The sequence below is a fragment of the Periplaneta americana genome, chromosome 4, assembly GCF_040183065.1.
Source record: "Periplaneta americana isolate PAMFEO1 chromosome 4, P.americana_PAMFEO1_priV1, whole genome shotgun sequence".
Classification (NCBI taxonomy): domain Eukaryota; kingdom Metazoa; phylum Arthropoda; class Insecta; order Blattodea; family Blattidae; genus Periplaneta; species Periplaneta americana.
Window position 1 is genome coordinate 146,564,027 of NC_091120.1, and position 18,670 is coordinate 146,582,696.

At 33.8% G+C, this 18,670-nt stretch overlaps 1 protein-coding gene across 4 annotated transcripts in view; it reads right to left on the minus strand.

Annotated features, from left to right (window-relative positions):
* Positions 1–4,954: 4,954 nt before the first annotated feature.
* Positions 4,955–18,670, minus strand: part of LOC138698277 (uncharacterized) — a 79,905-nt gene continuing 66,189 nt past the window's right edge. For 2 of the 4 annotated variants that reach the window (XM_069824064.1, XM_069824065.1), the window contains exons 2-4: positions 12,947–13,148; positions 6,610–6,765; positions 4,956–5,599 (exon numbers count right to left, since the gene is read on the minus strand). In XM_069824064.1, the coding sequence (XP_069680165.1) occupies positions 5,321–5,599; positions 6,610–6,765; positions 12,947–13,126 (615 nt within the window). In that variant the 5' untranslated portion in view covers positions 13,127–13,148 and the 3' untranslated portion in view covers positions 4,956–5,320. Of the gene's footprint in view, positions 5,600–6,609; positions 6,766–12,946; positions 13,149–15,013; positions 15,034–18,670 lie in introns of those variants that run through there. The other 2 variants (XM_069824066.1, XM_069824063.1) reach the window with 2 other exon arrangements.

The window sequence follows — 18,670 nt, forward strand, 5'->3', positions numbered from 1 at the left end:
TGAAATATTAATTTACACGTAGGCCTATGTAAGTAGAAATAGTAGTAATCAAGAGACTTTTACTGGCTTCGAAAGAATGAGGAAAGGTAGAATAGAAACCACTTATTATGTTTTGGCTTTTCGAAGTCGTGTTACATGGAACAATTCTATTGTCTCATTATATCTGTAAAGCCGGGTTCATTGGTACTTACAGAATTAATATTAACGCAGAGAGAAAATTGAAGGTTTCATAGCTATAGTGGGCCAAGCTCCATTTATTAAAAACGGAGAAAGCAAGGGTTAAAGTTAAGTGAATACTATAATTCAATGAAGATTGACTTATCATTAGTTTTAATGTGTATACTTTATATTACTTGCTATATGTTTCGATTGAATTATGATAATAACTTCATTTTAACCCTTGCTTTCTACGGTTTTAGTAAATGGCGCTTGGCCCATTATGGTTCTGAACCCTTCAATTCATGAAAAATATGAAGAAATGTGAACACTTATGAAGCATTAAAAATACACCAACTATTATGGGATATGAAAATATTTTTGCAGTTAATTGGATTTAACATATTTCGTGAATCGTGGAAATCCTTGTTTCCATAACTCTAGCTAGCATGGTTTAGATTTAGAACATGAAATTAGGTATTTTGTCCATCACCATTCTTTGACAATATACCAATAACATAATCTTAATCCATTTGGATTGTTATAATATTTCTTCACATTACTATATTTTATATTCTAAACTTCCTTGCAGGCCTCATGACTGAAATCGGCAGTTGACGGAATCACTGTAGAATACAATGTGGTGTACTGCAGTGATTCTCAACAGGTGGGCAGCTGCCGGCATCAAGAAGATTGAGAATGGCTGATGAAATGAGTTAGGATTAAGAACAGATAAACAAGTGATATTTTATTTCATTTTATTGCATAATATGAGTATTATATCTTTAAGAAAATGTGTGTTGCATCAAGATTTCACTAATATTGTCTTCAATAACAATCAGCCCAATTTCATGAACTTTTCTTAAGAGTTTAACAAATTAGGCTATACAAAAAGCGTTTTTTAAAAACAGCTACCCATTTATGCGGTCGGCATACTGTTGTTTCAAACAACCTCAAGGTTGTAATTGATCAGCGTCAACTACCACACCATCAAGATGTCTCTAGAAATTAGCAGCAATATATAGACCTATATGTATAGCTGTACTCATAATCCAGGTATTTCAGTTGAGAGTTGCATTCAGTCACTAACTAGCCAACTAGCATATTCGCTCAGTCACTACCTCGCTCATTAACTCATTTACTAACTCGCTCACTCAATAACTCATTTACTCACCAACTTACTCATTTACCCACTCAATAACTCGCTGGCTCACTAACTCATTTATCCATCACCCACTAATTCATTAACCCACGCAATAACTCTCTAACTCACTAACTCATTTGATCACTAACTCGCTCATTCATTCACTAACTACTCATTTACTCACTAACCCACCAACTCATTCGCTAACTCAACTATTAGCTTATTAACTCACCTGCTCACTCGCTCACTTACTCAGTCACTCATTAACTCACTCAGTTAACTCAATCACTTCTTCGCTCACTCAATAACTCACTCACCTACTCATTCAGCAACTCGCTAACTCACTCAGTAACTCACTAAGTCACTCACTAGCTCCTCCTCAAATATTCAGTGATGTTTTCAGATCATAGGGGAGAGGATGAAAATAATAACAGGTGTCTAGACGGAGCCATTGAACCGGAAAACGATATATTTTTGCATGGCAATAATTTGCACAGCCATTTAGCATTATTATTTTAGTGATTGCCATCTTTAACATTGTTTTTTTAATGTTATACTATGCTTTCTTAAGAACAGACTTCCTCATTACTGGCAATCGTTTTGAAAGAATGAAAGAATATATCTCCTGGGCAGCTCAGTCGGTAGAGCATTCGTGCGCTAAGCGAAGGATCCCGGGATTGATACCCGGCCGCGGAACAATTTTTCCCTTGAAATTATTCAAGTCTGCTTCACAGGGAGCTTTACCTGAAAGACAGATTTGCATAATGAATCTCAAGTTTTCCTTACTAGCTTACACAATTTTTTACCAACACTGGTCCTCACCTAACATAGGATTGAGCTGAAGTGGTATGTAATATCAGTGACGCTACAATAAAGACCGTCCGTCCGCGACAAAGAACCACACCCTACAGAGGCGAAAAGAACACGTTTCACGAATGAAAAATTATTGTTCACTGCAGAACAAGTCAACAGGTCAACATACAGACCCACCGGAAAGAGATACTTCAGACGCCCCAAAAATATCTGGGAAGTTAATTTCCCATTTACGCGGAACGGACCTTAAGGATTCTATCTTTGTATTCGATGATGATAATGGTGATGACGATGTCAACACAATAAATTGTGGCAAAGAACTGTTATTCTTTCGACTGAGCACCTATTGCTAAAAAATGTAGGGTTAGAGTTGGTAAAACATTGTGTTCGAATTAGAATGGAAGGTCTCACAGCTGTTTGCTTTTTATTGAACTTGAAGAGAAATTTGCTGAAAGAGAAAGGGGAAAATTACAATCAGAAGAAAAATAGTTTGTAAAGCGTAATCTGTGGAAGCTTGAATTCGAGGTTCTTCGGGCTGGATTGACTTTAAAACATCTGTGAAAAATCGTCAATATGATTGGAATCACAAAAAAAAAAAGTCAGGAATTGTTAATTTTATTATCGTTTTCTTCTGTACTCCGTAGTTAATCCTAAAGAATGTAACTTTCTAAACCAATTTTGATCTAAATTAAACCTCCAACAAAGTGACGTTAGATCACAACGAACTATGATACCTAGACGTTTCTAAATCAACGTAATCCTTTAACAGGTCATGTTGTGCCTACCTAAAAGTACAGCTCATGCATTTTATCAAGACACTCGCGATGCGCAGTAGGGGAACAACGTTTCTGTGAACCGGATAGGAGTAGAAGGGAAGGTCGGGCGTGTGTCTACCGATTCAAAGGCAAAGGCTAACCCATTCCCCTATAATTCGTAAGTAGACTCATCCGATCTCGTGCGCAGCTCTGTAGGAAGAGTGGGGGAGTGTCTGGACATAATGCATGAGTTGTACGACCTTTATTATATTTTCGAAGCCTTTATTAGAAAATTTGTTGTTTTTCTAAACATGAGAAGGAAATAGATGTATAAACAGTTTAAAAAACTAATGAAGGCTGTCAAGAAAGAATGTGATTTGTAGGCGGGGTCGAGTAAGAGTAAGGTTGTGTAATTTATCCATGACTGCATTACCATTGAAAACTCTGACACCAGCAATAATTTGGAAATATTGATGAATCAATCAGCTTCTGTGTGCCCGTTATAATGTATTGAATAACGGTGTCGTGCTGAGTTAAATTTATTGTTGGTAATGCCCTTCAACATTGTATAGTTACAATGTAGGCTATAATGGCTGAACCAGTTGCCAGTAATTCAAGGCTTAAACGTGATAAGAAACAGTTCGCTACCTGACATCGACGCTTCATAATGTGAGTACATTTTTGTAAAAAAAAAAAAAAAAAAAAAAAAAAATCTAGCATACATTCGATGCTTTGTGTTAGGTTGTTAGCTTAAAATAATTACACTGAACAACAAGATTTTGCTCCGACTTAAAACCATGTGTCCCTTATGGTTTAGTGTGCGCTGAATCCGAAAATGCATCTCTTTTCTTCGTATCACGTAAGGTTTTTAAGATATACTATGATTTCACTTTTCGATAAGCACTCCCCTAGGAAACATCTGGTGCTGGTTGAGGGTTGTAATCAAAAACAAAAGCTAATGCATTTTATGATTTTATGACTTATTTCCGGTGTCTTATGGTTGTTGGCATGTTCTTTTGTACTTCTAATAAATAAATAGATATTGGTCCCTTCTATTCAGTAAATTTCATAATAGTTCAAAGTGAGGTCTACGCAATGAACAAACAAGAATATGATTTTCAGTATTTAAAGCAAACGTTTACCATTTTGAGTGAATGCAGATTAAAAGGGTGCATTTTCATCGGTCCACAAATTCGCAAAGTTATGGCTGACTCTTTGTTTGAAGAAAATCTTTCCGTTACGGAAAAAATGGTATGGCGCGCTTTCAAAGATGTTAGCTCAAATTTCTTGGGAATTCTAGGGCACACAACTTCATAGAAACTTGTTGTGGAAACCATATTAAGTGCATATAAGAAAATGCGGTGTAATATGTCTCTAAAAATACACTTTTTACATTCTCATTTGGATTTCTTTCCTCCCTACCTTGGAGCGGTAAGCTACGAGCATGGGGAAAGATTTCAGCAATAAATATCTGCGTTATAAAGGAAGATCATCCAGCATGCTTGCAGACTATTGTCGATTCCTTGTAGAAGGCAGTCCCAGATCTAGTTATAAATAAATGTCATCCAGAAAATTCTTTTAAATGGTAAGTTCAAATTCCGACATTTTTCTCAATATACGCATGAAATATTTTTGTTGTGGTTGTGTTTTAAACTATGTAACATCATTTTTGTATTCAGTACACATTTTTCAAGTATTATGACGCATTTTTAATTCCTAGTGTGTTGTAATTATACCAGTAGGAGTGAAAAATTAAAAAAAAAAAAAATATTTTTTTTTTTCATAAAAAATTGAATTTATTTCCCACGAAAATGGCACGTGATGGAGCAATTAGGATTTTAAATTCAGATTTAAGGCACACATGTTAATAATACCGACCTATTTTTATTTCGGAGCAAGACAAAAAGTAAAAATTTGTTGTTCAGTGTTATCTGTTATGTCACGTCATTGGTCACCGATCCGTAGTGTCGGTGCGCTTCATTTTTCGGCGCGAACAAATGACAATCAGAGATCGGGGCGCGGTATTTTTTTTTTTTTTTTTTTTTTTTTTTTTTTTTTTTTTTTTTTTTTTTTTTTTTTTTTGCTGACATGTAGAGAGTTCGTGTATGGAACGAGGAATATGTTCATCTATGGGCCTTTTCCCTTCAAAATTATTTTAAATTTTTTGACTGGAATAAAAATGTTCTACCGATTGGATTTTACATGCTTTCTTCCTCGCGGCCCAAATTATCCTTGCACTTTCATACCTGTTACTTGATTTTCTTTTCCTTATATCAAGAACATAAGCATCACTATTATCCACTGATGAAAAGAGGTATTTTATTTTTAATTTTGAATAATTACTCACGTGTCTTACTACCATACACCAGCACTAATGTAATTTAGCTTATAGTTCTTGCTTTTTCAGTCATTAACCCGACACCCGTAAAGGTAGGCTATTGATCACCATCTGTTACTCCTCCACATGGCAATGTCTGGCGATGTTCTCTAGAGCTTTATTTCTGATATTGAGGAGTGATCCCCTGCAAGTAGGGCAGCTGTCCAGCCCTGGTTTACAAGTATGACAGATGCTGTGTCCATTCACGCATAGGTAGATTGGCGGGTGCATATTTTCCATGCAGACCGGGCAATTCAGTTCCACTAGTAGAATATTTTCGATGTCTTTAATCGGGTTGTCCGTCTGGGTCTGTTCTGCCACTGGTTTCCCCGAGCGTGTCCATCTCTTCAAAGGCTGCAATAGAATAAATCTTTGCTAATGTATTGTGATTATAAAATATTTCGTTGAACGCTTAAAATTGTCCCTAAATTGGAAAAGAATGCCGGCTATGAAAGGAAACTGAGACAGTCAATCCAATTATTTGCAAATGTTGCTTTATATGTTCATAAACTGCCAGATTTCGATACTTTCAGTACTAGGATGCATAATCAATAGATTGAGTACGTTTATGTAAATGCACGTATTCATTTTTATTCAGGATAAATATTATATAGGCCTAATGTAGCGACTATTGTGAATAAAAAAGTTCATATAAACATGTATCCAATTTTCAATGGGTGTAGAGATACAACTACTTGAATATTATACATAACAAACCTTAAAAAATGTATAGAGGAACGACATGTGGCTACGTACAAAGAAATAATACATGTTATTCTTCTGAGATTGTCTGAGGGCAGCACTGTTCATAATGGATGTAGAGAAACAGCTGTTTGTAGTTCCCTTGGCTACCAGGATGGGTATGCTCTTTTAGCATGACGACGCCGCTATACATTTTAGTCGTCAAGTGAAGATTTTTTGTCTTAAATGCGTTTTTGTCGTTTTATCAAATTGTTACCAAATGTCGGTTCAAAATAAAATGTTACATAATATAGCCAACCCGCTCCCTAGATCTCACAGCCCTTGATTTTTACCTTAGGGTCACCTTAAGTCGCATGTCTGGGCGTCACAACATCTGCAAGCCCGCATTATCGATGCCTGTCATGTGACGAAGGAAAGGTTGCAGTGTTTACATCGGAACTAGTTGGAACGCATTCATTCACCTGTGCCTGACTCTCGAAGACCGCCACATTGAGCATATTATTATGTGACATTTCTAATTTCAACTGGCATTCCTTATGTATGATGACTTTTGGGACACTCTGTGTATGTTTATAATGGTATCATATACCAGATCTTGTTATTTATAACATCTTCGGTCCAATAAACTCTGTATAAATAAACTTTTTATAATAGCTACTTACTTGAATTATCTCCCGGTTAATAACGACGTGTATTCTTCTGTAGAGGCATTCAGCAACTATGACGTTTCCAAGAACTCGGACATCCTGAATAGAAGAAGTGTTGGGCAGTACAGCAAGTCCAATAGCAGCTATATGGCACACATCTTCAGCATTTTCCTTTGAAAAAGAAGACATAGATCTATATTATCTGACCTGACATTAATAAGAAAATGAATTAATTTAAAATCCGTTTTAGATAAAAACAAACGGATGCCATTAGAAGGTATATAAATTTTAGTGACATATAGGCCTATTACGCAGTTATAGTAAACCATTTGACACGGAAAATGATCGCTCTACTGTAGTGTGACTTTGTCTGAATGTCGTTAGGATTAACGCGCGATTTACACAAGGAAAAATTAAGTATCGAGGATGAAGTCAAGTCGTAGCTATGACGTATCTATATGTCACGAAACAAAATATTCCCTACGAAACCTTTATAACAGCGGTAGAGCTCTTTCTTCTCGTTACAAAGACCAGAGTTCGAAGCTCTCTATGCGAAACGCATGCCCATGAACACAGCGTATACGATGATTTCCGGGTTATTGCAAGGTGGAACTATGCCTCATTATACTGTTTCTTATAGTTTCCAGACGTCATTATTTCTGAGTCTTGAGGTTTTCTTTTTTGCCACCAGATGGAGTATTAGCAACGGAACTGGCGACAGTTCTTCAAGTAGGTGAGAAATTATGCAAACCTAGATGTCCTTGTGCAGATGATGTCTTCTCTTGGGGGAATGGTAATGTCTGCTTCAACACGAATTTCACATCAATTTTCGGCTAGAACCAGATCGTACTCAAACATGTTATCCTGTAGTACGTCAGGATGTCAACTCTCTTACGTCATTAATTGTTAATCCACATGGCCTTTAGAATCAAGGCGAAGGATATGCCGAAATAATTGATCTTCTGTGTTTGTATAAAGAGTTGTGACTTTTCCTATTTGTCCGATATCAACGAAAATTAAAATATAAATTTTAAAGACTATACAATTCAGTATTAAAAATATCCAGACCTAAGCAATTTACACATTCTTAAGTTTAAAAATAAAGTGAAAATGTTTGTATGATATTTGATAAATTTTATTATTATTTTAAGTGTTACTAGCATTATATGTTACTAATATTTATTGTATCTATCTGATGGATGTAACCTATAAGATAAAACATTGTAATAAATATAAATAGATCATTTTCTTAATTAATAACAGTGTATATCTCTAATAAATGATTTCTTAGCATCGCCACAGATATACTTGATTGTACTTGTCACTATCTCTGTCACTAGAGAGTTCTTGAAATTTATATTTTCCCCGCCATTCATAAAATATTTTGATATGATACCTCTTGCACAAAAGGGGAGATCTATAACTGAAACTTGATTAATATATTTCAGTATTATTTGTATTTATCCTGGTAATAATGAACAGTTTGACTCGTAGACACTTTGTTTTTCAGCATTAACTTCCCATGATTGTATGAGAAGATTCGAAGAGAACGGCAGTTACGTAGACCTTCGGCTCTCCCCCCCCCCCTCCCCTATTACCAATAATGCATAACGCAATGTCAATACGGCGGTTGCTGTCGTCTGCGATACAACAAACTTTTCTGTTGATTTTCGAGTTTCGTCATTTTTTTCCTGGTTATTATACGCTTATTTAAGTTGTGTTAACTCTCGCTATGTGGTTTTATATTTTATTTGATCCGTTTTAGTATTTATTTTATTATTGTAAATATTTGTGTGTTATTATTATTATTATTATTATTATTATTATTATTATTATTAAACACAGAATAAATATAGGAAATACGTGTTATTATTCGGTTGAGAAGCTTTTGTCATCTAGTCTTCTGTCAAAAAATCTGAAAGTTAGAATTTATAAAACAGTTATATTACCGGTTGTCCTGTATGGTTGTGAAACTTGGACTCTCATTTTGAGAGAGGAACAGAGATTAAGGGTGTTTGAGAATAAGGTTCTTAGGAAAATATTTGGGGCTAAGAGGGATGAAGTTACAGGAGAATGGAGAAAGTTACACAACACAGAACTGCACGCATTGTATTCTTCAACTGACATAATTAGGAACATAAAATCCAGACGTTTGAGATGGGCAGGACATGTAGCACGTATGGGCTATAGAGTGTTAGTTGGGAGGCCGGAGGGAAAAAGACCTTTGGGGAGGCCGAGACGTAGGTGGGAAGATAATATTAAAATGGATTTGAGGGAGGTGGCATATGATGGTAGAGACTGGATTAATCTTGCTCAGGATAGGAACCAATGGCGGGCTTATGTGAGGGAGGCAATGAACCTCCGGGTTCTTTAAAAGCCAGTAAGTAAGTATTATTATTATTATTATTATTATTATTATTATTATTATTATTATTATTATTATTATTAATGAATTAATTTCTATTACTATCTTTGTATCATCTCCGTCACGGCTGTTCTATTATTATGATGATGATGATGATGATTATTATTATTATTATTATTATTATTATTATTATTATTATTGTTACTATTATTATTGTTGTTACTATTATTTCTATCATCAACATTATTATTGATCTCTGTAAAATTTATGTAGACTACTGGACTGTACCCGAGCACGAGCATAGCCTATGCTCATTTCGGGTATCTATTCATATGTATCATTTCAAATTTCAAAATGTAGATAATATTAAATAATTAAATTAAATTAAAACAATAAAAAAATTAAGATTGGTGAATGGAAGATGAGTAGTTTTATACATGCAGCAAACACAGAGAGAAAAACAGATAGATGGACAGATTGCGAACTCTCCGAAGGCAAAGAAATAACAAACATTTTGATAGAGACAGCCTCCCAGGTCATTTAAGAAGGATCAAAAGCGTAATCAGTGAACTCGACACATGTCGAGATGTCCTCAAAACACAATGTCGAAATCTCTCCGAGATCGAAAAGATCACAGCACACACGTCTGTGGCCTAATCTGTAAAATATATCTAAAATAACATTGGTCAACAAAATTAAACATATTTTTTGTTAAAAGACAAAGAAATGGTGATTCTTATAGCATTTTTCGTGCTGATTTCAGATCTGTATTTAGAATTTTCCTATCACCCAGGGTTTTTTAGTAATTATATGAAATGTACTTCAGACTTTTCTACTATCGATACCTTGTAACATTTTACCTAAATCATATTTATTTACCTAAAATGTGTGTGAAATAGATTTTAGGCTATACTTCACTTCAGAAACATCTCTTTTAAGTGTCCAGTAGTAGTCTGATACAATATTTGAGCTCCATTTATCCTAGTAGCGCCTTTCCATTTCATGAAAATTCTGGTGAAAACGCTTCCCATGTTCATCGCTCATTATCCGAAGGTTTTGAGGAAAGAAAAAATAGATGAGAATCCAAGAAGTTATTTTGAGAGATACATGACACTCCATCACATTATAGTTCTGAATCAGCTCGCTGACAAGTTCTCTGTAATCTTCTGATCTGTGGTTCTTAGAAAGTAACAGTCTGTTGAATGATCCTTAGGTTCCCGGCATATCATGGAACTGGAAAAAGCATATGACGGGATCCTTTTAGCTGCCAATTAATAGAATCACATGGAGCACAACAGATTTCCGGGACCCAGTTCATGTCCTCATCTATTTTTCAATCAAAAGAACACTCGTAAGCTCTTTTTTAAGTAGTGTAGTAGACCTAAAATTAAAAGTTAACTAATCACAAACATAACAAAGATTGTTTATGTGATTTATAGAGTATTTCGAGGTATGTCTCGCTTTATAAGATACTTTTACCACACTTAAAATTAGGACAGAGAAAACACAGGTTATGAAACTTGTTTCATGAATGTAAGTTCCATCTCAACTCAGAATTAATACTAACTCTGACAGTCTAAAGAGGAATAGAATTCATTTTTATGAATTCTGATTTCACAGGCAACAATGATCTAAAGTTATAAGTCAATTGTTAAGGCAATAAAATGAAATATTTGAAATATTTCCTTTTTATTACCATGTTAAGGACTGTTCATAGCAATAAAAATAAATAAATTTTTATAAAATTACTAAAAAAATGGTGGGTGATAGAAAAATTCTGACTTCACTTTTGGAGTCAACAGATGAAATTAAAAGAAACAGTAGAAACTGTTCATTTAACAAAATCATTGACTAGTGAATTTGTGCATCTACTAATATCACGCTCATCCAGTCAAAGAACAATAAACTAAAGATAGTACTGTATATTTTATATTTCATGACCGAAAAGGAAAGTGTAGCTCACATAAAATTGTGTTTATTGCCTTCTGTTAACGTAAAACACAAGTTGAAGCCACGAGTTTCACTTACACAGAGATTACAGACACAAACAAGACAGATCTTATAGGCTATAGTTAGAAATTTTTTCACTAGGAACAGTCTTCGAAATGGCTGCTTTTCTTAAAAGTGTGGAGATTTCCCAAATGTCGAGATCTACTAAAATGACCCTATAATTTCCTGACCAGATTTACGAAGAATGAGCATTCAAATTAAAACCTGTATAATAGGGTGGAGTGAAAGTATGAAGTTTATGGACTCAAAATGTAATACCAAGGAAAAGTTGTGGGATGATAATATCATAAACAACAATTCAAAATATTTTTTCTCTAAATTAATATATAGAGCATCATAATTTTGAAGTTCAGATTTATTAGCGAGAGAACATTCTCCAGTGATTTAATCTGAACAGGATACCAGGAACATGTTTAAAAAATACATGTTAAAAGACTGCATATTTTTGGTCCCCTGTTGTTTCATCTTGAAGTATCACAAAAATATCAATTCATAAGAAAATTGGGAATAATAATTAAACTCTTAGGTATGATATAATTAATATAATAAAATTAATGAAAATTCATTTTTCTTATGTTATATGGTATTTAAAGCAGAATATCTCTAATTAATATAAGAAATCTGACCTTCTATCCTGTATTCGCAATGCCAGAGGGACTAAACCCATCACAATTACCTACCTAACATGACGTAATGAAATATTATCTATGGGTGAAAAATGAATTAAAATCTGACTTCAGATCAAAAGAATCTACTGTTGGAGAGATTTCAGAAAGAGTTGGTGTAAAAACTGAGGAAATCCAGGTAAAGGCATAAATTCCGAAAGTCAGTCATACAAGAATATTAAACTGATTCGTGCTTACTATGATCAATACACGAACTTAATGAAGTCTTGTAAGAAACCACATAGTGACGACATCTAAAATTACAACATTGCAAAATTCAAAGAAGGAGCAAACAAACTATTTGATGTATGCAGTTGCAAGTGCAAAAAAAAAATATATATATTGTTTGACCTAATTGTGATAAAGAGCGCAGTGTTTCAAAACAAGAAAGAATGTTGATTTATTTACCACTCAGAAAAAATGAAAAAGAAAACAATAATAAATTCTAATTAAAATAGATAAATGGACTGAAATGGAATTTTTGTCATATTTTATGTAAAATACTATATATTTTGTCCCTTTGGATCCCCTAAAAAAGTACTACGCCTATATACTAAAACCCTAGTTTAGAGTCTTCCAAATAAAGTTTTAAATATGTGATTTTACAGCAATTCATTAGCTATGTAATGAAAAACAAAATAATAGAACAAATGTACAAAAAAAGCAACAAAAAAATTGTGATTTTAAGAAACTTGAAAGCCGTTGGGGCACCTCAAAAATTAAATATAGAAACTCCAAATTTTTCACACTCCTAAGTTACGTGAAAATACAGATTTTTCAACGATTACATTTAGAAAACAGATAAAAACAATTTCATGTATAGATTCACTCCACCCTACTGTATAACCCTTCTCAGAAAATTGAAAAGTTAAAAAATTTAATCCAATATTAATATAGTCATTTGTGATATAGGCTTACTATTTTAAAAAGATAGAACCAAATAATATAACCTAGTGGGAAAATAAGGAAATAAATTACAATTTTCACCCAAAATCCAATTCTATTCCACCTTAAATTATCATACAAAAAGTGATGTGTTTTATTGGAATTTAAATTCTTAGAATTGTGTAAGGACCATTAATTTAGTTAATTAATAACAACAAATCAAATGCTTTTGCTGCATCAAGAAACTTGTAGATTTTGAGTAGGAATAGAACCATCTATTAGATTAGAAGAAATCGCTGCACACATACAGGTAGATAACCTTAATTGTTGATATTGCTAATGATTCCTATACGATAAATAACAAAGAAACACTCTGTAAAATTTCAAGCACTTATAAAAATGTATTATCACTTATCATTATACACACCATTACGTAGATTAGTACCCTCTTCCACAAGGACTGCCGAGGATTCCGCATGACTAACTTGTCTATGTAGAGAGCAATAGAGATGGAGCCCAAACCGAAGATCATTCCAGACATTGTGGAGTTGGGTGAGAAATAGAGAACTGCGAGAAAGAGCACCAACACGAAGTCTTCCGAGTCCATCTTGTAAAGGGATGTCAACCATCTTAAATCAAATACATTAAAGAGTATCATTTCAAAGTTACACAACAGCTTTCAGGTGTGTAGCTTACCGACCATTGATCCTTCTGCGAAACATAATCTCGATACAATAACAGGAAGGTACGAGTTTTTATAATTGAAGAGTACACTGCAAGAATGATGGATGCCATTTGGAATACATTTTGCAGGAGAAGCAATTGAAAGTTTGAAATCCTTAGCGCTCAAAGCTGTGATTTTCCAATCATTACTGGACAGTGACTATCAGTGTTAATGCCATATAACTCTGTATGTTATGTCTTAAGCTATGCATTGACAGTCTTGGTTCATTTTCGACAAGAAAGTGACATCCATCATTCTTGCAGTGGACTCTTCAATTAATAATATCCATTTTATACCCTGTGACACAGAAGTCAGTTCACAAATGGGAAACATTACTCTAATTGAAAATACAATTGTATACAGTATGCAAATCTGTCTTTGAGATATAATTCTCTGCGAAATTATTCATGTATACAGTATGTTCACTACCGCAAATGTCGAATATGTGCTCCATTTAGGCCTACTTGATGCTGACATTCTTCTGTGACACTTAAAAGTGTTGCAGGTTGGATGTGCTGGATAACACGGGTGATCCTTTGTTTTAAGTTATCTATAGATGTAGGCTCTGCCTGAAAAAAACGTGCTGCTTCACAAATCTCCATAGAAAGAAGTCAAGAGGTGTGAGGTCTGGTGACCATGACAGGTCCACCTGGTCCAACCCAATGCACACCGAACATCTCATTTAGTTTCTGGAGAACTGTTAGAGCATAATGTGCCGTAGCCCCATCTTGTTGAGACCACATTCTTATTCGTTTGTTCAGTGGCAAATCATACAGGAATTCCATTACAGTGCAGTCATACAGGAATTCCATTACAGTGTAGTCCAACAGAAAATATATATAAAAAAAAACTATTCTAAAATACAATTCCCCATATGTGTGTTGGTTTACATTTGCATTAAAGAAATATGATGCCACAATAACCATATCATGTAGTATTCCACACCACGCCTAACTTTTGTAGCACCAGGTTTGTCAGCTTCATGCATCCATCTTGGATGTTTTTGGACCAGTATCATGCATTTTGTTTAGAGCGTGCCCATCCAGAAAGAATAAGCATTTGTCACTGAGCAGAACATGCTGAAGGAAGGATCGATCAGTACGCAAATTCTGTGTGATCTAGTTGCAATATTTTCGCCACTTAAGTGGATCCTCTTCTTGTATTGTGTGTAAATGCTGCACTATAATTTGTAGAGGTGAAAACGTACAGATTTCAGTATTCTGCGAACATATTCTCTACTGATACCACTTTCTCGAGCCACATAGTGCACTGATCTATTAGGGCTGGTCCATCTTAGCAATCACGTCTATTGCATTCTGTCCGGCAGTAGCAGATTTGGAACAACCAATTCGTTTTTTGTCGAGTACACTGAAAGTTGTTTTAAATTTATGCAATAATTTGGCTCCATTTTGATATGATGGTTTTGGAATGTTAGGATGACGATGATGAAACTCGTCTGCAGCTTGTCTTGTCCTGCGATTGTCCCCACAAGAGCAGTACTAGCTCCACTCGCTGTTCAGGCGTCAACCTAATCTCTTCAATTTAATACCCATGTTGGATCCGATTAGCTATATTGATTTATCAAATGTTTTTCACAAAAAACCGTAATAAACTTATCTGATATGATATTGTACTATTATATCAAAATAAGATAAGTTTATGACGGTCTTTTGTGAAAAACATTTGATAAATGATCTCATCAACTTTCAATAAATATCAGTATCACAACTGAAAACAATAAAAAATAATGTTACCTTCTTCAAAACTTACCCAACTCAAAATAACAACTCAGTAGGTTCAAAGAATAAACAGAAAAAAAAAGACAAACTATCTGTAGCATTATTGTTTACCGTATCATGGCCTACTTCAATTTATGTACAGAATCTATTCAGGAAATCTGATAAGGAGATGAGGTGGAAAATTCTAGCGGTACAAAAGCGGAATATGTACTGACAACCTAACATTACAATGAAAAAGGATCTTGGGGGAACACGTCATTATGTTACTTTGTGGAATAATTATTTCAGTTTTACAATTAGTAATGTTTCTCATTTGTCAACTGACTTCTGTGTTACACGGTATCAGTCCCCTGGAAATTTTCCTTGGCTATATCTAAGTCACTGCCTGCTGGATCGCATCTTATGGCTGCGTAACTGACTCCTTATTCCTCTTTCTTAGTATTGAGTTTTGCCTGGAACATTATTGTCCAGGTTCGACGCTAGAGCGCAGCAAGTAACTGCCGTTGGTTTAGCTGTGCTAAGTGTGCAGAGTGAATAATAATTTTTAATTTGAAATCTTAGAAGTAATTACAGTGTATGTAAGCAGTTGTTTATTAATTATGTGGTTGTTCTTGAACATAAATTGGAAGTAACTCGAGTTAAAATACATTTAATTTAATGTTGTTTTCTAAACAAAACTTTTTATAGGATATACAAAACTTGGTTTCCTAAACATAACAATATTAATTACTAGCCTTACCCGTGCGCTCCGCTGCACCCGTTAGAAATAAATATAAAGTAATTACATAATTAAAATAGGACTTTGATCCAGGGAACATTTGTGTTTGATAGAAGGATAAATCGTTTAATATGTTACTTAATTTAAATTACATCCAAATAATTAAAATGCGATCATTTTGGTCCAGAGACACTCATTTGGTGCAATGACAATTCCTTTAACCTGTTTCTTAATTTTTATTACATGCAACCATAGTTTAATGAAGATTGACATCATTTAGATTTAATGTGTATATTTTATTTTACTTGTTATAGGTTTCCATTGAATTATGGTAATAACTTAATTTTAACCCTTGTTTTCTACGTATTCAGTAAATGGCGCTTGGCCCACTGTGGTTGCGAACCCTTCAAATAACTTAAATTATATAATATAATATAATATAATATAATATAATATAATATAATATAATATATTATATCAGAAGATACTGTAATAACATTATAGCATTATGTCCATCTAGAGAAACTACACTTTGCAGTGGTGAAATAACAATTAATTATACAAATCGGTTAATTTAGCTTCCGATATTACTTCGTATAAACTCAGAAACATTCTCTGTAGGCTATCTTTCATAGCTTTCGATTGTTGCTGTCCAAGGCCCCTTATAGACGAAGTCATTTGTTTTTTAATTCACTACACGGCCTTAGATTGCAGTTATTTTAATTTTAAAACTCATTTATCTCATTAAATATCAGTCCTATCAAAATGTTTCAAGGAATAAAACTTATCGCAAATTATTTTTAAATAAACTTTTGTTATGTAAAATTTTTCATAAAAATCAATAATAAGCGAGATATTTCGATTTATTTAATTCAGGCCCCCTTATAACCACCCTTTTAAATAATGTATTTTGAATGCCATATAGCCTAAAATCTAAGTTGCAACGAACTTAATTTATATTCCAATTTTCATCGAAATCCGTTCAGTCATTATCGCGTGTAAAGGTAACAAACATTTAGACAGACCGACAGACACACAAACAAAAATTTCAAAAAAGCGATTTTCGGTTTCAGGGTGGTTAATTATCTATGTTAGGACCAATGATTTTTGGAAAATCGAAAATTACCAGAAAAATTTCGGCTACAGATTTATCATTAATATAGATAATATATTTAAAATGGTGTAACTTTTTCCTATTAAATCTGTCATCCATGGTATTACAGCAACATGAAGTGGAAAGGATCAGAACACTATATCTTGTATTTAATTATAACTTGATTTACCCCATACCTTTGGAAATATTATCTGTTTGCAGTATTTTACTCAGCATTTCTTTTCGGGGCTGGGAGAGTTCTTTTAATGAGCGCAAAATTTATCACACTTCGAATGGACATGTTTATATATGGGGAAGTTACTTTCTAGCAATACTGAACTTAATAAAACAGTAGGCCTAGTGTCCGTATAACATTTCCATGGATTTGAAGAAACTGGTACAGCATTTTACAAGTAGGAAGTTATCACAATACTGTCGTTAATTCGAACCGTGATTTCCAATAATCTCTTAGCTCGGTTACATATATTTCTTCGTAAATATGCTTAAACTTTTTTAAATATTTTATATTAGTTTCAGACATTATTTTTATTACATAATTGATTTTATTAATAATTTTAGTAAACGCCTGAAGTAAACATAGGTCTACTTGTATAATTGTATTTATGTGATAAAAACCCGTTAATTAGTATTTGTGTTTGGATGTAGTATCGCTTAGAAAAAAAAAGTTTTAAGTTCAGTATTAATATTACTACATATTAAGACTGTGGAAGGATCCGGACACCCTGGGCCATCGTTTCCCTAAGCCCTTGTTTCTTAAGGACATCGTAACAATATTTATTTTAGGGTACTTTGCATATACTGATAATGTTAATAGCGGTGGGAACTACCTGCCACCTAGCGGCAAAATAACTTTTTTCATTACTCGCACATAAACGATGATTGAGCAGGCAGTGTAAGCAAATACCTTACTATAATAATACCGGACAGCTAGCAGTTCTTCGCGCGAACGAAGCTGGTGCTGCTACCTAGGCGCCGGTGTGGAGATACTTGCGAAGCAAGCTGTAATCAACTGCAATGTATATTGTTGCTAGGCTAGTTAATAGTTTTATTAATTAGTGCTTGTTATAATGTCAGGGTGTATATGTGTTCTGTTTATAATTGCTACAATTACAGCATTACAAACTGCTCCAAATCATATTTTCGATTTCCGACAGTTCATAAAACGTGAGTCAACAAAATTCTTTATTAGGCCTAATGTCTTTGTCTCTGTGTTGATAAAACAATAAAAAATAGCTTTTTTATTTAGGCCTAATAAATGAATAGAAGTTAAAATATATTGGACATTTTAAGGTTTTAGCAAATTAAGTTTTATTGTTGTCTACATGCCTTTACTAATTATTACAAGCATCAGATTACTACCATTTTTATCTTTGCAGTTGTCAGCAATGGGTATATACAGCGTTATTGTAAATTCATTCAGAATTTTTTTTGTCTCACTAAAGCAAAGAAAAAATACGCAACAATTAATTGAAAATAATATGAAGCATGCAATATTTCTCATAATATGCAGCTCTGATATAAAATAATGTTACATTATATAGGTATTATTCAACATTTCTTAAGAGTTTCGTATATTATCCCACATTAGTAGGCCTAACTCACGTTTTAAACAATAGTCCGATTTCTGCTATGTTAATATTTGTATTTCTGGACGTAATTCCACGCCGCTCCGCTAGATGTCAAGTCCCCGATATTTCGCACTCAAGTCAATGCTGCTAGTATACAGCTAGGTCCGGTATTATTATAATAAGGTATTTGGTGTAAGCAGTCATAAGATGCGATCCAGCAGGCAGTGATCTAAGTACAAAATGGCAAGGTCTCAATTCATAAAGATCTTAGAGAAATTTCTTTTCTAT